The sequence below is a fragment of the Pollicipes pollicipes genome, unplaced genomic scaffold, assembly GCF_011947565.3.
Source record: "Pollicipes pollicipes isolate AB1234 unplaced genomic scaffold, Ppol_2.1 Scaffold_3447;HRSCAF=4054_pilon_pilon_pilon, whole genome shotgun sequence".
Classification (NCBI taxonomy): domain Eukaryota; kingdom Metazoa; phylum Arthropoda; class Thecostraca; order Pollicipedomorpha; family Pollicipedidae; genus Pollicipes; species Pollicipes pollicipes.
In genome coordinates, this window is record NW_023596297.1 from 28,060,884 (window position 1) to 28,075,370 (window position 14,487).

General features: G+C 52.6%; 1 protein-coding gene across 1 annotated transcript in view; it reads right to left on the minus strand.

Moving 5' to 3' along the window:
• Positions 1–6,202: 6,202 nt before the first annotated feature.
• The window catches only part of LOC119092382 (thymidine phosphorylase), a 10,973-nt gene continuing 2,688 nt past the window's right edge, over positions 6,203–14,487 (minus strand). Inside the window, exons 3-7 of the mRNA XM_037215345.1 lie at positions 12,702–12,820; positions 10,506–10,655; positions 10,274–10,448; positions 9,862–10,019; positions 6,203–6,268 (exon numbers count right to left, since the gene is read on the minus strand). Coding sequence (XP_037071240.1) covers positions 6,203–6,268; positions 9,862–10,019; positions 10,274–10,448; positions 10,506–10,655; positions 12,702–12,820 — 668 coding nt within the window. The remainder of the gene's footprint in view (positions 6,269–9,861; positions 10,020–10,273; positions 10,449–10,505; positions 10,656–12,701; positions 12,821–14,487) is intronic.

Genomic DNA, 14,487 nt, shown 5'->3' on the forward strand with positions numbered 1-14,487 from the left:
TATATATATATATATATATATATATATATATATATATATATATATATAGTGTTGGTTGTATAAAGCAAAGACGTTATGATATATACATTTGATTCTGAAGGTAAGCCTATACAGTATTGCTGTTCTCAGTATTCGTTGGTGTGTGTACTACACAGCATTCGTGTTTTACAGAGCGCTACTCGGAAAGGTCAACAGGACTGTGTGCCGAGTGTGTGATGTTTAGCGCCACATGTGACGTCATTAGGCATGTGGCTGCCGCCCACCTGTCCATTCCTTGGCGAATTCGACCATGGCTATTGATCGCTTTTTTGAACTTTCATTGTTCAGCTTCAGGTAGGCAGCGGCGTTCGGGAACTCCAGTTCTTGCGATAAATGCTTGAGAGTCCCGGGAGACGCTCATTACCGGCCACTGTGAACTAAATCAGACGATCAGGCCCCTAGCAGTTATTGACACGCCATGTGATATGTGAGGGATTTAGCCAAACTGCGTTGCGCTCGACAGCGTGTGGCCAGCAATCCACTGGACCGGATGTGCGCCAATCCGATGGCTTGTGCTTATGTTAGTCGAGTTGCTTCATTCCAGGGTCGTGACCCCGTCGGTTGCCGAGTGCCCGACCACATGCTGTGGCCAGAGGACCTCCGGCCGATAGACGCGACCGCACTGGAATCGCGCAAGGTTTTGGAAGAAAAGTTCATATGAAAACGTTCGCATGCGTAATGAACGTACGCGATTGTTCCCAAATAATTGCACGCAGGCAAGTGCTCGTAAAGGATATAGTTCATTTGACGAAAGTACGTACGAAGTAGTCCGTGATTATGCATTGTAAAGCAACCAATCTGCATGGATAACACTGTGGGGAATATACCAGGGCAGATCGGCTACCCGGGTACCAAATCGTTCACCATGCCGTCTCCCGGAGCTTCGGGAGAGAAGGCATCGGAAGGGCTTCGCCGGGATGCGTGGGCTTGCGTCCGATACTTCCGATTCACTGAGGTTGAAGGGGTCCTCCTGTTCTGAAAGTTGTAGGGGATGCGTTCCCAACATTCTCTACGGTAACGGCGTCCTGGTGCGCGACATGACCCGAGGGATATAATCTGACTGCAATTTCTTAATCGATTCTGCATACAGTTTGAAATAAAAGCATTAGCAGTGCTGGGTCGGGTGAAGGTAAGATCCTTATCAAGGCGGGTGCATCTTTCCGGGCTCTGGTCTACTTATTTAAGTGATCATATACCAGGCATGACTCGCGCGTCCGCCCACCGCATTCCAGAAGCCAGATGACTCCAGCCGCGGCCGTCAGTTGGCGTCGTTAGCGCGCTCAGGAAGTGCTCGGCGGGGACGACAGAGAGGTCATCAGGGTGGGATAACGGAGGACACAACAAACGCGACGGATGATCTGCGGTCGACATATATTTTCGCTTCTACATTCCAGTCATTTTGCACGATTCCCATTAATTCGGGGTAATCTGCTGGCTACCGCATGGCGTTTCATTTCGTGACAGGAAAAGCAAGAAAAAACATAATATTTGAGTTGATTTTTGCAGTTGTCGCTGTCCGCTGCCAGCCCATAACCCCTCCCTCCCAACCCCGTCATCGGGCTGCGTTATTCATCTCAGAGCCCTGTTCAAAAGGTTTTTGAAAATACCGTGAAATCTTCACTCGGAGATGTTCAAAATGCTTTTAAAAATCGTTAACGTCAAGCTGGCACTGATTATTTGAAAGACATTAGGAAGACCGCCACACCTGCGGCGTTACGAAGGCAGCCTGGCTAATGGCGTTGGCAGCTTGCTTGTACACACTGGAAGCTTGTATTCCCCTACGACCTGCACATTGATTCGGATGTGCACAGTATGTCGATGTCCTACCCCTCATGTCGTTCACTGTTGCTGTTCTTTTTCTTGCTACTCAGTGCGCAACCGAGTCTACATCCTACGCGGCAGGGGACACAGCTGAGTACGGGGGGGGGGGGGGGAAGAGGGGGAGGGCAGCTCTTCCCTCAGGCCTGGATATTTTATTCGCTTTTATCATAGATTTTTCCAGAACGGTGATCTAAAAATTGACCGGTACATGCGCCTGACCAGGCTCCCCCTTTCCCCGTCCCTTAAAGAAAATCCTGACGGCTCCTCCTAGGCAGAGGGGAGGGTTTAATTCTCTGATTGGATGACATTGCACTTACCCCGGGTATGAAACAACCCGTAGACAATGTGCAGACGGAAAATGTCGCCTTTGGGAACCGGGCTATTTTGCATGGTCACAGCCCACCTGCTTACTTAGTTGACGGGTTGTGACCTATCGGTGATCGGCTCGACCTATCGGGCGTAGGAAGCCCCGAAAGGTCAATAAGCGATTCTTGCGCAGCGGGCGCGATGCTGCGAGAGAAGGGTGCGGCTAAGGTTGACGGGCCTGACCGAGGTCATCCATGGCAAACCCGTTCCTATGCCCCATAACCGATATGCACGTGCCACGGTGGTTATGCCCACGTGCCCACCTTTGCCACGTTTTATGTTCGTTTCTGGCCCTCCACTATGTTCGTGCCAGAACGCCCCCCCCCCCAAAAAAAACAATACAAACAACCCAAAAAAGCGCAGCACCAGTGTAAAAATGTTCAGAGTTGCTAAGGCGCCTGGTTTACCAGCCCCTACCCATCCGTTTGTGTGGAGATCTGACCATCAGCTGAGCGAGGCCAGCCAGCGAGCATACCGGCTGGGCTGGTCATAAATATTGCCCTCAGCCAGACGACCATCGCCCGGAGGGACCGGCCATCTCCGCAGCCAGGGCCTGGGCTGAGCCGATGTACACACCCATCCTCATAGCACACACCCAGCGCCAGCGCCACGCCAGGTCATAACTCGGCTCCTGAGCCAGATCGGCGACCAAGGTCCCGGACTAGCGCGGTGACCCGCGCGCTGGAAGACGCCGTTCACTGCACCAGCCCGGTGACCCGCGGGCCAGGTTTGACCGGGTCGGGCACCACGGTCAGCGCCCCTGACAGCTGGCTGGCGGATCGGTTCCGTCAGTGTTTCCACAGTGGTGGATCTGGAACAGATAACACGGATGTTACAATACTGAATAACAGGTATTACAGTACTGAATCTGTGATCGAGTCGCTTCGTTTGCAAAACTGAACAGTGAAATAAGCTTTGAAGGCATGCATTTTTGTAGGGTGGCTCATCCAGCTTTCACATAAAAAGTGCATTACATGTACATTGCTGAAAACCATTTTAATGCAAATATGCATGGATACGTGTCTGAATTCAGTTGGCCACGCAGTCTCAGCAGCTGAATGCGTTATAAAGCCGCAGACACCTGGCATCAGGTAATATCCGAGTCTGAAATTTAATCCGTAACGAATTGATATCACCTAAGATAACGGAGATGCCTTCTTCCAGAGCTTAACGCATGAGAGAACATAGCAAGTTTATGCGGAAGGTTGGCGTTTCACCGACTCAACTGAAATCTCTAATCTGAATTCCTATCTAACTGATAGATCTAACCGTCTAATCTCTATCTAACTGAAATCTATAATCTGAAGCTACTGAATCTAACTAAATCTAATCTCCTAAATCTCTAATCTAGCTAAAATCTCTAGACGTATTGAACATATTTTGACGGACGAAATTGCGACGGACCGTTTCAAGCCAACTATACGATTTCAATGCATTTTTTTTAAAACCTTTGTGGGCTTATGAGGCGCTGAAAAAGGTGAGACGAATCCGGGGTTTTCGCTCCATCTTAACAACAACTTTCAAATATCATGCGCTTAAAAAACAATCGGGTTTCGAGCAATATAATGAAGCAACGAATGAAGCTATAAAAACAGCAAATAAATCATGCGTGAAAAACTTATTATCCATGGGAATGTTTACCTAGTCGCCTCCGCGTTTTTCTCTACCTAGGTCTAATTGCGGGCATGATAACAAGCTTTTCTGTTTTTGGGGTGGGGGTGAACAAGTTAATGGACATGACCAAACATAGGATATCCAGCGAGAGGTAGAAGCATGCGGGTAGAAATAGGTCAACATATGTAAAGGAATGCTCAGGTGTCCTTCCTGGGATAGAATATCGTCCTTTGCATTTACTTCAGCTTCAGATAAATCCGGAGTTCTTTGGGAATTGCGCTACTGATCATAAAATCCGCAATGCTGGAAATTATGAGCTCCAGAAATAAGTAGCTTTCAACACTGGTCGCAGAAAAACAGGATTTCGATAACCAAGCTTTTTGTTCAATACTGCAGTAACACCAACTTGATTACAACATCAATGCAAAAGCGATTTACGCATTCTACGAACCTAACAATGAAACTCAATATATATATATATATATATATATATATATATATATATATATATATATATATATATATATATATATGGGGCATGTATATACTCTATACTATATATAGTATAGAGTATATACATATATACATATCTTTACCTATCTATCAATACACACATATATTTATATATATATATATATATATATATATATATATATATATATATCCGCCAGCGCAACGGGTGAGCCGACGCTCCACCTCGCATACGTGTATAGCGTCATACCATAGTATAGCGGTGTACGTGCCGTGTTTGCATGAGATGGAGAGCGACTGCGCAAATGAACGGCGTGTGAGCCGACGCTCCACCTCGCATTTGTGTAACGTGTCGATCACCCGCTGGGTATGTGAGTCGAGGTACCATGGTAGTGCCGCGTACGTGTGTATAGTGAGGGCTTACGACTGTCCGCGGTGTGTTGGGGGAGAGTTTGCGATCATCCGTGGTGTGCATCGGGCGGTTTACTGCGTGTAGGGGGAGCAGGCAAGGGGCCCAAGTCAATGAGAGGTCTCTGACTTTTCACAGGGGCGTGAAATTAAAGGGAACTTATTAATGTCGGCATACATTTTCTTACTTTCCATTTTGTGCGCCACCCTCCCGGGATCGATGAGGGCTCCCCAGCGGAGCGTGGGGCGGCGAACAAGTCGGCCATGGCCAGTAATTCCCCGCTTAACCAAACACGACCATTAGGCCGGGCGGGGCCTGAGAGCTGGACGCGGCCCCGCCAGACGCTCCGCTATCGGCCCGCATCAACAAAGGGACGCTAGGTGTTCCCCGGAACGGCCATGATGGTGGCCCCCTCTGTCAAAGTGGTCCATCACGCCAAGGTACATGGAGGTGAGAGCCAAGAAACCGGCTACGCGACAAGTGCACAGGAATGTGCAAATCACATGTGAGGAGTTTGCCGCTTCGCCCCAGGGACCCCGCCGTGCCGGCGCCGCCGTCGCCCCAGCTGGCATCAGAAGCGCCACACCACGTGGGAACTGGGCCAGAGGGGGCGCGCGCAGGGACCGCCCGAGGCGAGAGCGGGCGGGTCTTGCGTCGTCGCCAGCGACGCCACACCCGAGATCTGACCCAAGGGCTCGTTAGGGGCCGGACTCTGAAAGCAACGCAGTCCGGCCCGGCGACAAATTGGACGGAGGGGGCTAGGCGGCAAATCTGTTGGACCACGCAAAAAAACGAGGGGCCGAACTGAGTTGGAAGGGTCCACCAGAAAAGACTGGGAGTCTCTGGACAGAAGTGAAGGTCAAGAGTCAATGTGGAGAGCCCGGGGAAGACTGGAGTCTCTCGAGAGAAGAGAAGGGGAAGAGTCCAGGGAAGGCGCTTGAGGATGGAGTCTTCCGAGGTGCTCCGAGGAGCGAGGAACGCGCAGGGGACGTGGTGGTGACAACCAGGCGACGACATCTGGCCCTGCGGACAACGGGACAACGGCGACAACATGCATGTTTGAGCTCACAGGTTGTTGTCGCGATCCTTACCGGGCCCTGGATGGCTAGCGCTCCCATGTTCCCTGACCCCTCCCTACCGGGCGGGCGCGGGCCACGGCTACCTGTTCCCTTCCGTGTAGTTAAGGAGGGGAGGGGAGGGGGGGGGGCAACTGGCCATGCGGCACTCCCGGACGGCAATGTGTCTCGGTCCCACTCCCATTATTAAGGAAGGGGGGAGGGGGTGACGTGTCCGTGGGTCGTGTATGTCTCGGTGATTTGTAAATACAGTTGCTGGTCTGCATTTTAAATTGTTTAGTGTGGAAGCGAGGCTGGAGTGATCGGGTCAGGCGGCGACATTCGCGCCCGGCGTGGGTGGGCATGGCGACCGAGGCCGTTAACACGTGCTTCGGCGCGACGGGTCGCTCGTAAGCCCGCGCTAAGGCTATCTTGATTTGTTGGAAGCGGCCCCGGGGAGGCGCAGCGACTCGTCACGGTCCTCTTCTTTCCTCTGTCGCGGTCAGACGCGCCGTACGGGCCACGCCGTCGTACCCATTAAGGTTTCCCCTTCGCTGTGGCGTAGGTCTCTTGGCTAGCTGGAAGATTTGACCTTTCTCGTTCTCTTAATTCATTTTCCGATTGTTCGGGATGGCGTTACTCTTGCCGAATCCCGTCCAGCATACCCGCAAAGATTTCATCATGCGCGTGCTGCCTTTATTTTATCGCTGGCTCGACCCAATTTATCAACTGATTTTTATGGTATTCGTGCGCGTGTATTTGTTTTTCTGTTTGCCTGTTGTTATTTTTTCGGGGGGGGGGGAGTTAAAAGTTAATTGCTTTGTTTAAGCAGAACATTTTGCTTGTGCAAAATCTTCTGCCGCCGGATCGTGCACGGTGGTAGTGGGATCTATCCGTGGTGTCCCCGCCTTGGGAGAGAACAGGATACAGCCTGTTTCTTCCGACGTGATGTGCGCCAGGCCTCATGAGCGTTTGATGGCGGTATGTTCGAGACAACTAGAGATCCCGTCATTAATGCTCATAGGAAGGGCGACGAGGAACCAGGCCGCCGGACAGGCCGATCAGGCCGAGTCTCCAGAGCGCGCCGGCTGAGGAGACCGTAAGGCGTAAACGCGGGTCACGCCGGGCGCTCGCTGTCTGCCGACGGGTTCCACCGTCCCATCGGGCGCGCTGCCTACCTCCAGGCCTCTGAGGGGCGCCCCATGGGGCGGTGCCTTGCAACGCTCACTCTGGCAGGCGGGAGGCGAGGGCGCAGAAGTACCAGAGGCGGCGCCTCCGTGTTGGACAGGGCGCTGCCTAAGGCGAATGTGCGGCAGCGGAAAGCTGCGAGCGGTGGACGTGGCCGAGTGAATGGTGGGCCGCCCTCCGTGGATGGAACGCGGGAGCGTCATGTAAACGTGGAGCCGTCACCCTGGAGGTGAGGCGAGGGAACGAGTCGCCGTCCAACTTCGGACACTCGATGTCGGCCCAGCAACTGCGTCGGTGCCGCGCTGCCAATTCGACACGATATATTTTAAACAGGGCTTAAACGTGGCTTTGTTAAAGGCTTGCAATGTGATGACAAAATTTGGCTTAATTCAACGAGGACCCACGCAGACGAGCCAATTATAATGTCAAGACACTGGGAACGGGGGGGGGGGGGGGGGGGCATCCGCGTGCGAGCCAAAGATGAGTGGGGTGACGTGGGCGCCAGCGTATGTGTGTGCTTGGAGTAAGTGTGGTGGGGCGCCGAGTGCATGGAGTCTGCGTGAATTAGTTAAGGTTGGGGGGGGGGGGGGGCTCCCAGGGTTATTATCCATCGAGCCCTTGCCAATATAATTTCCCAGCGCGTGGGACGCTTGCCAGTTGGGCGTATGATCAGTGCATTAGGTTCCGTTTTCGCCCCGTTTACATATAATCATAAGCTAAAGCGGTGGAGGTGGAGTACCGTCTACTGGGAGACAGCCGTCCATGGTGCCTGACCGGACCCATCACCCCGCCTACGTCACGGTTATCCGCTGCACCCTAGTTCTGTGGCTCACATGTTTGTTGATGTCGCGTGTACCGGAGTCACAACGTGCCGAGTCGTGTGCTAACAACATCTGGCTCGTATGCTGACCAATGGGCTCCTCAGTACAAATTTGCTCTTGTGTGGAGGCGTGACAGCGGCAGCCGGCGGCGCACAACAGCCAGCGGCTGCCAGGCGGCAGTGCACGTCGCCCATCGCAGAACCCTCCCCCCCCCCCCCACACACAGAACTGCTTTCACTCATTCGGGTCCTACACCTGAGCTGTTTGTGCTCGCACCACAGAAGTGTACAGCAATGCGTTTACTGGTTCTGAAAAACGCACTCGGTGACCACGCATTCCGCCACGCATTTTGGAATGTTATTTCGCGCGCGTGAAGCCATTTTCACAAAAATGCTGTTGCATGAACCATTAGATTTCTGCCACATTGGTCTGGTCTGTTTCTGAAACTTAGGTCCTCTGGTTTATGACAAATGTGAAATCCTTTTCGAGCCGCACATGAAGTGGCTCACTGAAGCGAAGCGTTTCATCCAGGCCTAGTTATACTGGGCGGATATATGAAACAATGACACAGCTCTATTCGCAGATATTTGCATAAATGCGTGTCATCGCCACGTGATAGTAACAAAACTAAAGGCTTGCACTAGATATAGCGATGAACGAAACAGTGCAACAGGAAATTATTTGCATCGATCGAAGTATTGGAGAAAGGAAACAATAAGTTGGAAGTTATATGTAAGAAAAGAAGCCCTAGGTCGGGGACTACCTAGCCCCGACTCGTGATGTTCTCTGCTCAGCTTGCAAAATTCGGTTGCGGCATTCATTATACGCGGCATTTTCCTGACCTCTGTGGGGATTTTGTAATTGTAATGTACCACCATAACAAAAACGCCTTGCACATGGATATATCTTTAGATACTTTTAAAGACCTTGTTCTTTGGGGCAGCCCGACCCCGGGGTAATGCCGTTGAGCTGACGCGGAGAGCGTTGCAGGTCGGCACATATCCCAGAGCGCTGACATGTCGGGCGTTTGTTTATCTGCATGCAACTATCATATTTCTAAAGCTACAAATACAGGCATGTGTTGTTCCGCTTCCTTGTTCCACCCGCCCACCGCATTCGTGTCAAAATGCCGCCAAGTAAAGCACGCCATGAGGTCCCACAAGCTCTCCGAAATAAGTTACCCTGGGATTTCGAATAATTAAGTTGAAAATGCATCCCTTGGGCCGCTAATCCTTGGCTTCAATAATGTCAGGCTTCCAGGCAGCATGTCATAAATAACATGAGCCCAACCAAGGTCGCGTTTTGTTTATCCACGGTGAATACCAACGCCATATTTGGCAGACCCATAACAAAGCAGGTGGACAAGACACAAAACAAAACGAGTCAAATAAAACAGAACACTGGCGTCGACTGATGAACAAATACCATCCCCTTGCTGCCTGACATGACATTGGTTCGATAACTCAGCAGGCAGCCGCATGTTAAAAACGTGACATTCAGCCACCCAACGCCCGCCTGCACGCGGCAGCACGTTTAAAACCCTAGATATGCAGCCACCCGACGCCCGCCTGCTCGCGGCAGCACGTTTAAAACCCTAGATATGCAGCCACCCGACGCCCGCCTGCTCGCGGCAGCACGTTTACAACCCTAGATATGCAGCCACCCGACGCCCGCCTGCACGCGGGCAGCACGTTAAAACCCTAGATATGCAGCCACCCGCGACGCCCGCCTGCTTGCGGCAGCACGTCCGCCTGCGCTGGCAGGGCCGCCGCACGCGGCTGCGTTTCAGCGCGGCTGCGAGTGCAGCACCGCTCGGGATGCGGAGAACAATATACGCCGGCCGGCCAGAGGACGCCGGGAGCGGACTGGGGGAAGGGGGGGGGGCGGGAGGGGCTGACCCCCTGAACTTTTGAACATTAGCATATTTGGCGTCGACGGGAAGAGCTAACCAAACACGGTTATCGTCCCTCTTCCCTCCTTCCCTCCCAACTTGATGACTTCCCTCACGCCTGCGTGTCCCAGTCGGCCCCTACAGCTCTACCTACCGGCCCCTGGCAGCGGCTAGGTGAAGGCTCACCTGGGCCCAGGCCTGGCCGGCTTGCACGCGTTCGCCGGGACGGACGGCGAGCGTGACGCCCACACGATGATCGACGGTGTCAGCGGCCTTCCTGCGGCCGGCGCCCAGCGACAGGCACACCTGAGCCACCGTCATGGCGTCGATATTGCTGACATATCCTGCGCAGGTGAAGCGGCGCTTGAGGGCTGACGTGGCGCATCAGGGACAATCGACCACTCGGCGCGTGGCGTAAAATCGGGTGGAACATCGTGGGTGAGAGACTGGTGGTGGTGCAGGGCAACATGGTGTCAATGACAGAGTTAGCGTGCATGAAGATGTACGTGGAGTCGGTTGGTAATGCGCAGACCGGTCACTAAACACTGCCTGGCGCTGCTGGCTCGGCTGGGGCTCGCTCGGTGGCTGGAGCACGTACCAGTAGCGGTGGCCGGCACGGACTCGACGTGGTCCGCCTTGGTCAGCACACTCCACGGGTCGCCGCGACAGAGCTGCCGCGCGCTCTGCTGGCTAACACCCTGGCTCTCCAGCATCTGCTGAAACTTGTCCAGCGCCGAGCCGTCGTGGAGGGCGGTGGCCATCTGGCGGCAACCCTCCTCGGGGGAGGTTTGGCCGGCGAGCGCGGCCAGCCGGCCTCCCAGCTCGGTCACCAGCTCCACCAGGTCCGGGGCGCCCTCCCCTCGCAGACAGGCGATGGACTCGGCCACCTCCAGCGCGTTACCGACCGCCCGCCCGATGGGCGAGTCCATGTTGGTGACCAGGGCGGCGGTGCTGATCCCCATTCCTTTGGAAGTGTTTACCTGGCGACATACGGCACGTGGGAGTCAGGAATAAAGGACGCCGCTAACGTACGCTATCACAGCTGCGTTGAAGGCCAACGCTTTCTGAGACGTTCCTACGCCAATGACAGGCGTCATTGGCGTAGAAACGTTTCAGAAAGTGTGGGGCCCAAGCCAATTTTAGAGTCTATTTTTGATGTACCGTCATATGGCTTTTCAAAATTTATGATTCAACGTTTTACAAAGGGCCAAGGCTTTCCAGCATTCCTGTTCTTACACATGTGTACATTGTAGTTTTGTCATTGAAGGTAGACAGCAGACAGATGGCTGTACCTTGTGAGTGAAGCGGAACGCGATACAGATAGGGTATCTGTTCTTCTTGTCAGGCTATACGCAGCAGTAAAAAAGCCTCGGTTGTACATTAATATTTTTGGTGTTTAGTCTGACTGTGGGCATTCAGTTTGGCTGTGAGTATAGTCAGGCAATGCATCTTAATTGAGCTTGGCTGCTCCCAGTTTTGATATCTCCATAAGCTATAACCCAAATACATTTTTGGGTTTCAGAGAAGTTCATTCATGAGTTTTGTTTTATATCATATCTATCTGCAAGCCTTTATATCATACATGCACTCGACAGGTAAACCGTTGAGGGGCATGAACTCGAATACCGTAAGAGATACTTCACTGAGAAGATTGTGAGACCGGTTCCCAGGGCCCGCGGTTCCTGCACAGCTGTACATAATTTGTCAAAATTTCACCGTCATGTCAAGGCGTATGACCTTGAATACAACCGGATAATGGTGTGAGATACGCGGGTTGGGTGCCGACGGCAGCGTAGCTTGTTTTGGGAGACATGGACAGCAGCGAGCGTTGTCAGCCGACGGGGCTCGGCAGGGCTTGGTCAGCGGGCTGCCGTGCTCGGGAGCCGGGCCTCGCCGGGGCCGGGGCCTCATGGAGCTGGGCCTCACCGGGCCGGAGCCTCACCGGAGCAGCGCCCCACTGGAGCTGGGCCTCACCGGGCCAGAGCAGGGCCTCACCGGAGAAGGGGCCTCGACGGAGCAGGGCTTCACCGGGGCTCGAGTCTCACCGAAATCGGGTGCTCAGTGAAGCCGGGGCCCCACCGGAGCATGAGCCTCACCGGAGCCAGAGTCTCACCGGAACACGGGGTCTCACCGAAGCAGGGGCCAAGGGTAGGGCTTCGTATATTCATTGGAGAGTCGAACCCATGAACCTTACCCATCCTTTTTCACAAGCGCATTTTTTTTACAGATTCGGTCAGTTGAGTCTGCCCAACCCATAATGCACCGCAAAGGTGGAATGGCGAATAAGTAAGTGACAACGAAACGTTGATTCCGGGTAAAAACAGCCGGCTAACTTGAGAGCTGAAAACAACCTGTTTTGCCACTATTTACCCAAGCCGTCGTGTATTTAAAAACTGCGCATAAGTAAATTCCTCTATGAAAATGCCAGTGTAGAGAGGGCTGTTGTAATTTTTTCCGCTTTTCCCAGGCCCTCCGGCCGGTACCCAGCAAACTTTTTCACAATATTCGTTTTCGCTTGAGTCCGAACGGGAAAAGCTCGTTAACGTACTAACATTACGTGTATAAGTGCGTTAGCATTGCGTAGTAAATGGCATAAACATCGAAATACTTCCATTGTGTTGTTTTCGCCGGATTAGAAAAGCAGCTTTTCGGAATTAAAATTCCTTGCATACTTCAGAAAAGCACAGGCCATCAAAGCGTGTTTCTGATGGCCACATCTCTTAGACAGGAGGTGTCGTTTTCCGAGGATATAAGTGAAAAAGAACGGTGACGTCACGCTACACGGGCCTAATGATGAAACCTGAAACGCTCAGTTGTCCGGCATCCCCCACAATATACCAGGTGACACGCCTGCCTGTGAGTTTGTCAGCAGTCGTTCGCACACAGTGCCCGGGTGCTGGGGACCGCGGCGGCGCTGACGAGGCTCGAGGACGGCAGAGAGCGCGGCGCCGGCTGGCGGGGGACGGCGCCGCCGGGGGAGGGGGGGGGGGGGGAGAAGAGATATCGACGCCGGGCTTCCCTCTCACCAGTAGCTGCGCTGTGTCACGCGCCTCGTCGAACTCCTTCATAAATGCCCCGGAGCCGTACTTAACGTCCAACACCAGCGCCCTCAGCCCCTCTGCCGCCTTCTTGCTAATGATGGACGCTGCGAAAGCAGACAGGTCGTCGGACAGCTGTTAAACCTGGTGAAGAGGACAGGTCATCGGCTGTTACACCTGATGAGCAGGACAGATGAATGGGTGTTACACCTGGAGGACAGGGTGGGTGGTTAGAGTGTAGGCAACCACGAATATTGTATTGAGAAGTCACCCAGCGTCACCAATTTTCAACACTGCTCTACTGGCGTCCGGCCTGAAAAAGGAGCGGAAATGTCATGCGCGGTGCAAGTTGTCGCAATATATATATATATATATATATATATATATATATATATATATATATATATATCTACCCTTGCATGGAGCAGCAGCGTCTGAGCGGCGGGCAATCTGGCCACTCTATCGCATAGCAGCGCTATCATCAGTCGGGAGGCGGGCGCGCGCAACGGAACGTTCCACCAAGCACGCTTTCCTGAAGCTGTTTTTGTAGTGGCCTGAAGATAAAGTTACATTCCAATTCGATACGTTCCAGCCACCTAGTGATTTAGGTCCGTCCATCTAGACTAAATCGTTATATTCGATTTATGTGTTTGTGCTGGATGATTATGGGACAGACCCGAAATTCACCGATACAGGCCTACTACTGGGAATGACATGACTCATTATGCAAATCAGCGACGGGTGGCCACGATCACCGATGTCCCGCCTTCATAAACATCCGATCTGCGCTTTGCGACTGGGCTTACGCTATCGACGCGGACTCTATTCGAAGGCTGAGTGTCAGTCGACCATTATTTTGTTGACAGCCGACGCCATGATTAGATAGGCGGCAATCGCTATCAGTGCTGGTGTATCCTGCCTCATGGGGAAAACAGGTGGCGATTGCAGGTGCACGGGCGTATGTAGGACTGCGCAATGGGAGGGGGAGGGGTAGCTAAACATTTCAAACTCAACAAAAAAAGCTTGGTAGCGCTTGTGGCGCGCTCGGAATGTCTTGCACGACGTAAAACAGCATGGTATCTTCCCAATCTACCTATTCTTAGTTTTGCTCCATACTTTTTGACTGACGACATTTACGGACAAGCATATGCAGATGTGTAAGAGCTTGGAACGACAGAGAGCACTTGATTCGCGGTACCCCTTCGAATATTTCCCCGCACAGGCATAAATATTCGTAACACACGAACCGTTGCAGAAGCAATGGTTCGCGTTTGCTTTTAGTTTGATGAAAAACAACAACTGCTGTGTGAAAAGCATGCAAGACCTTTACCGATATTTGCTGCATTGCTGCACAGCCTAGAAATCAGATGTGCATCAAGTGCTCTGAACACAAAGCCACTCATGCAAACCACTCCAAACCAATTCAAAAAGTGCCCGTATTATCTGTATCTCTAGGCACCATCATCTACCTCACGGAACTTCTCCTCAGGAAGCTTCCCTTTGATCTCTCTCTCTCCTCTCTCTCTTCTCCTCTCTCTCTCTCCTTCTCCTCTCTCTCTCTCTCTCTCTCTCTCTCTCTCCTCTCTCTCTCTCTCTCTCCTCTCTCTCTCTCTCTCTCTCTCTCTCTCTCTCTCCCTCTCTCTCTCTCTCTCTCTCTCTCTCTCTCTCTCTCCTCTCTCTCCTCTCTCTCTCTCTCTTCTCTCTCTCTCTTCTCTCTCTCTTTCTCTCTCTCTCTCTCTCTCTCTCTCTCTCTCTCTCTCTCTCTCTTTCTCTC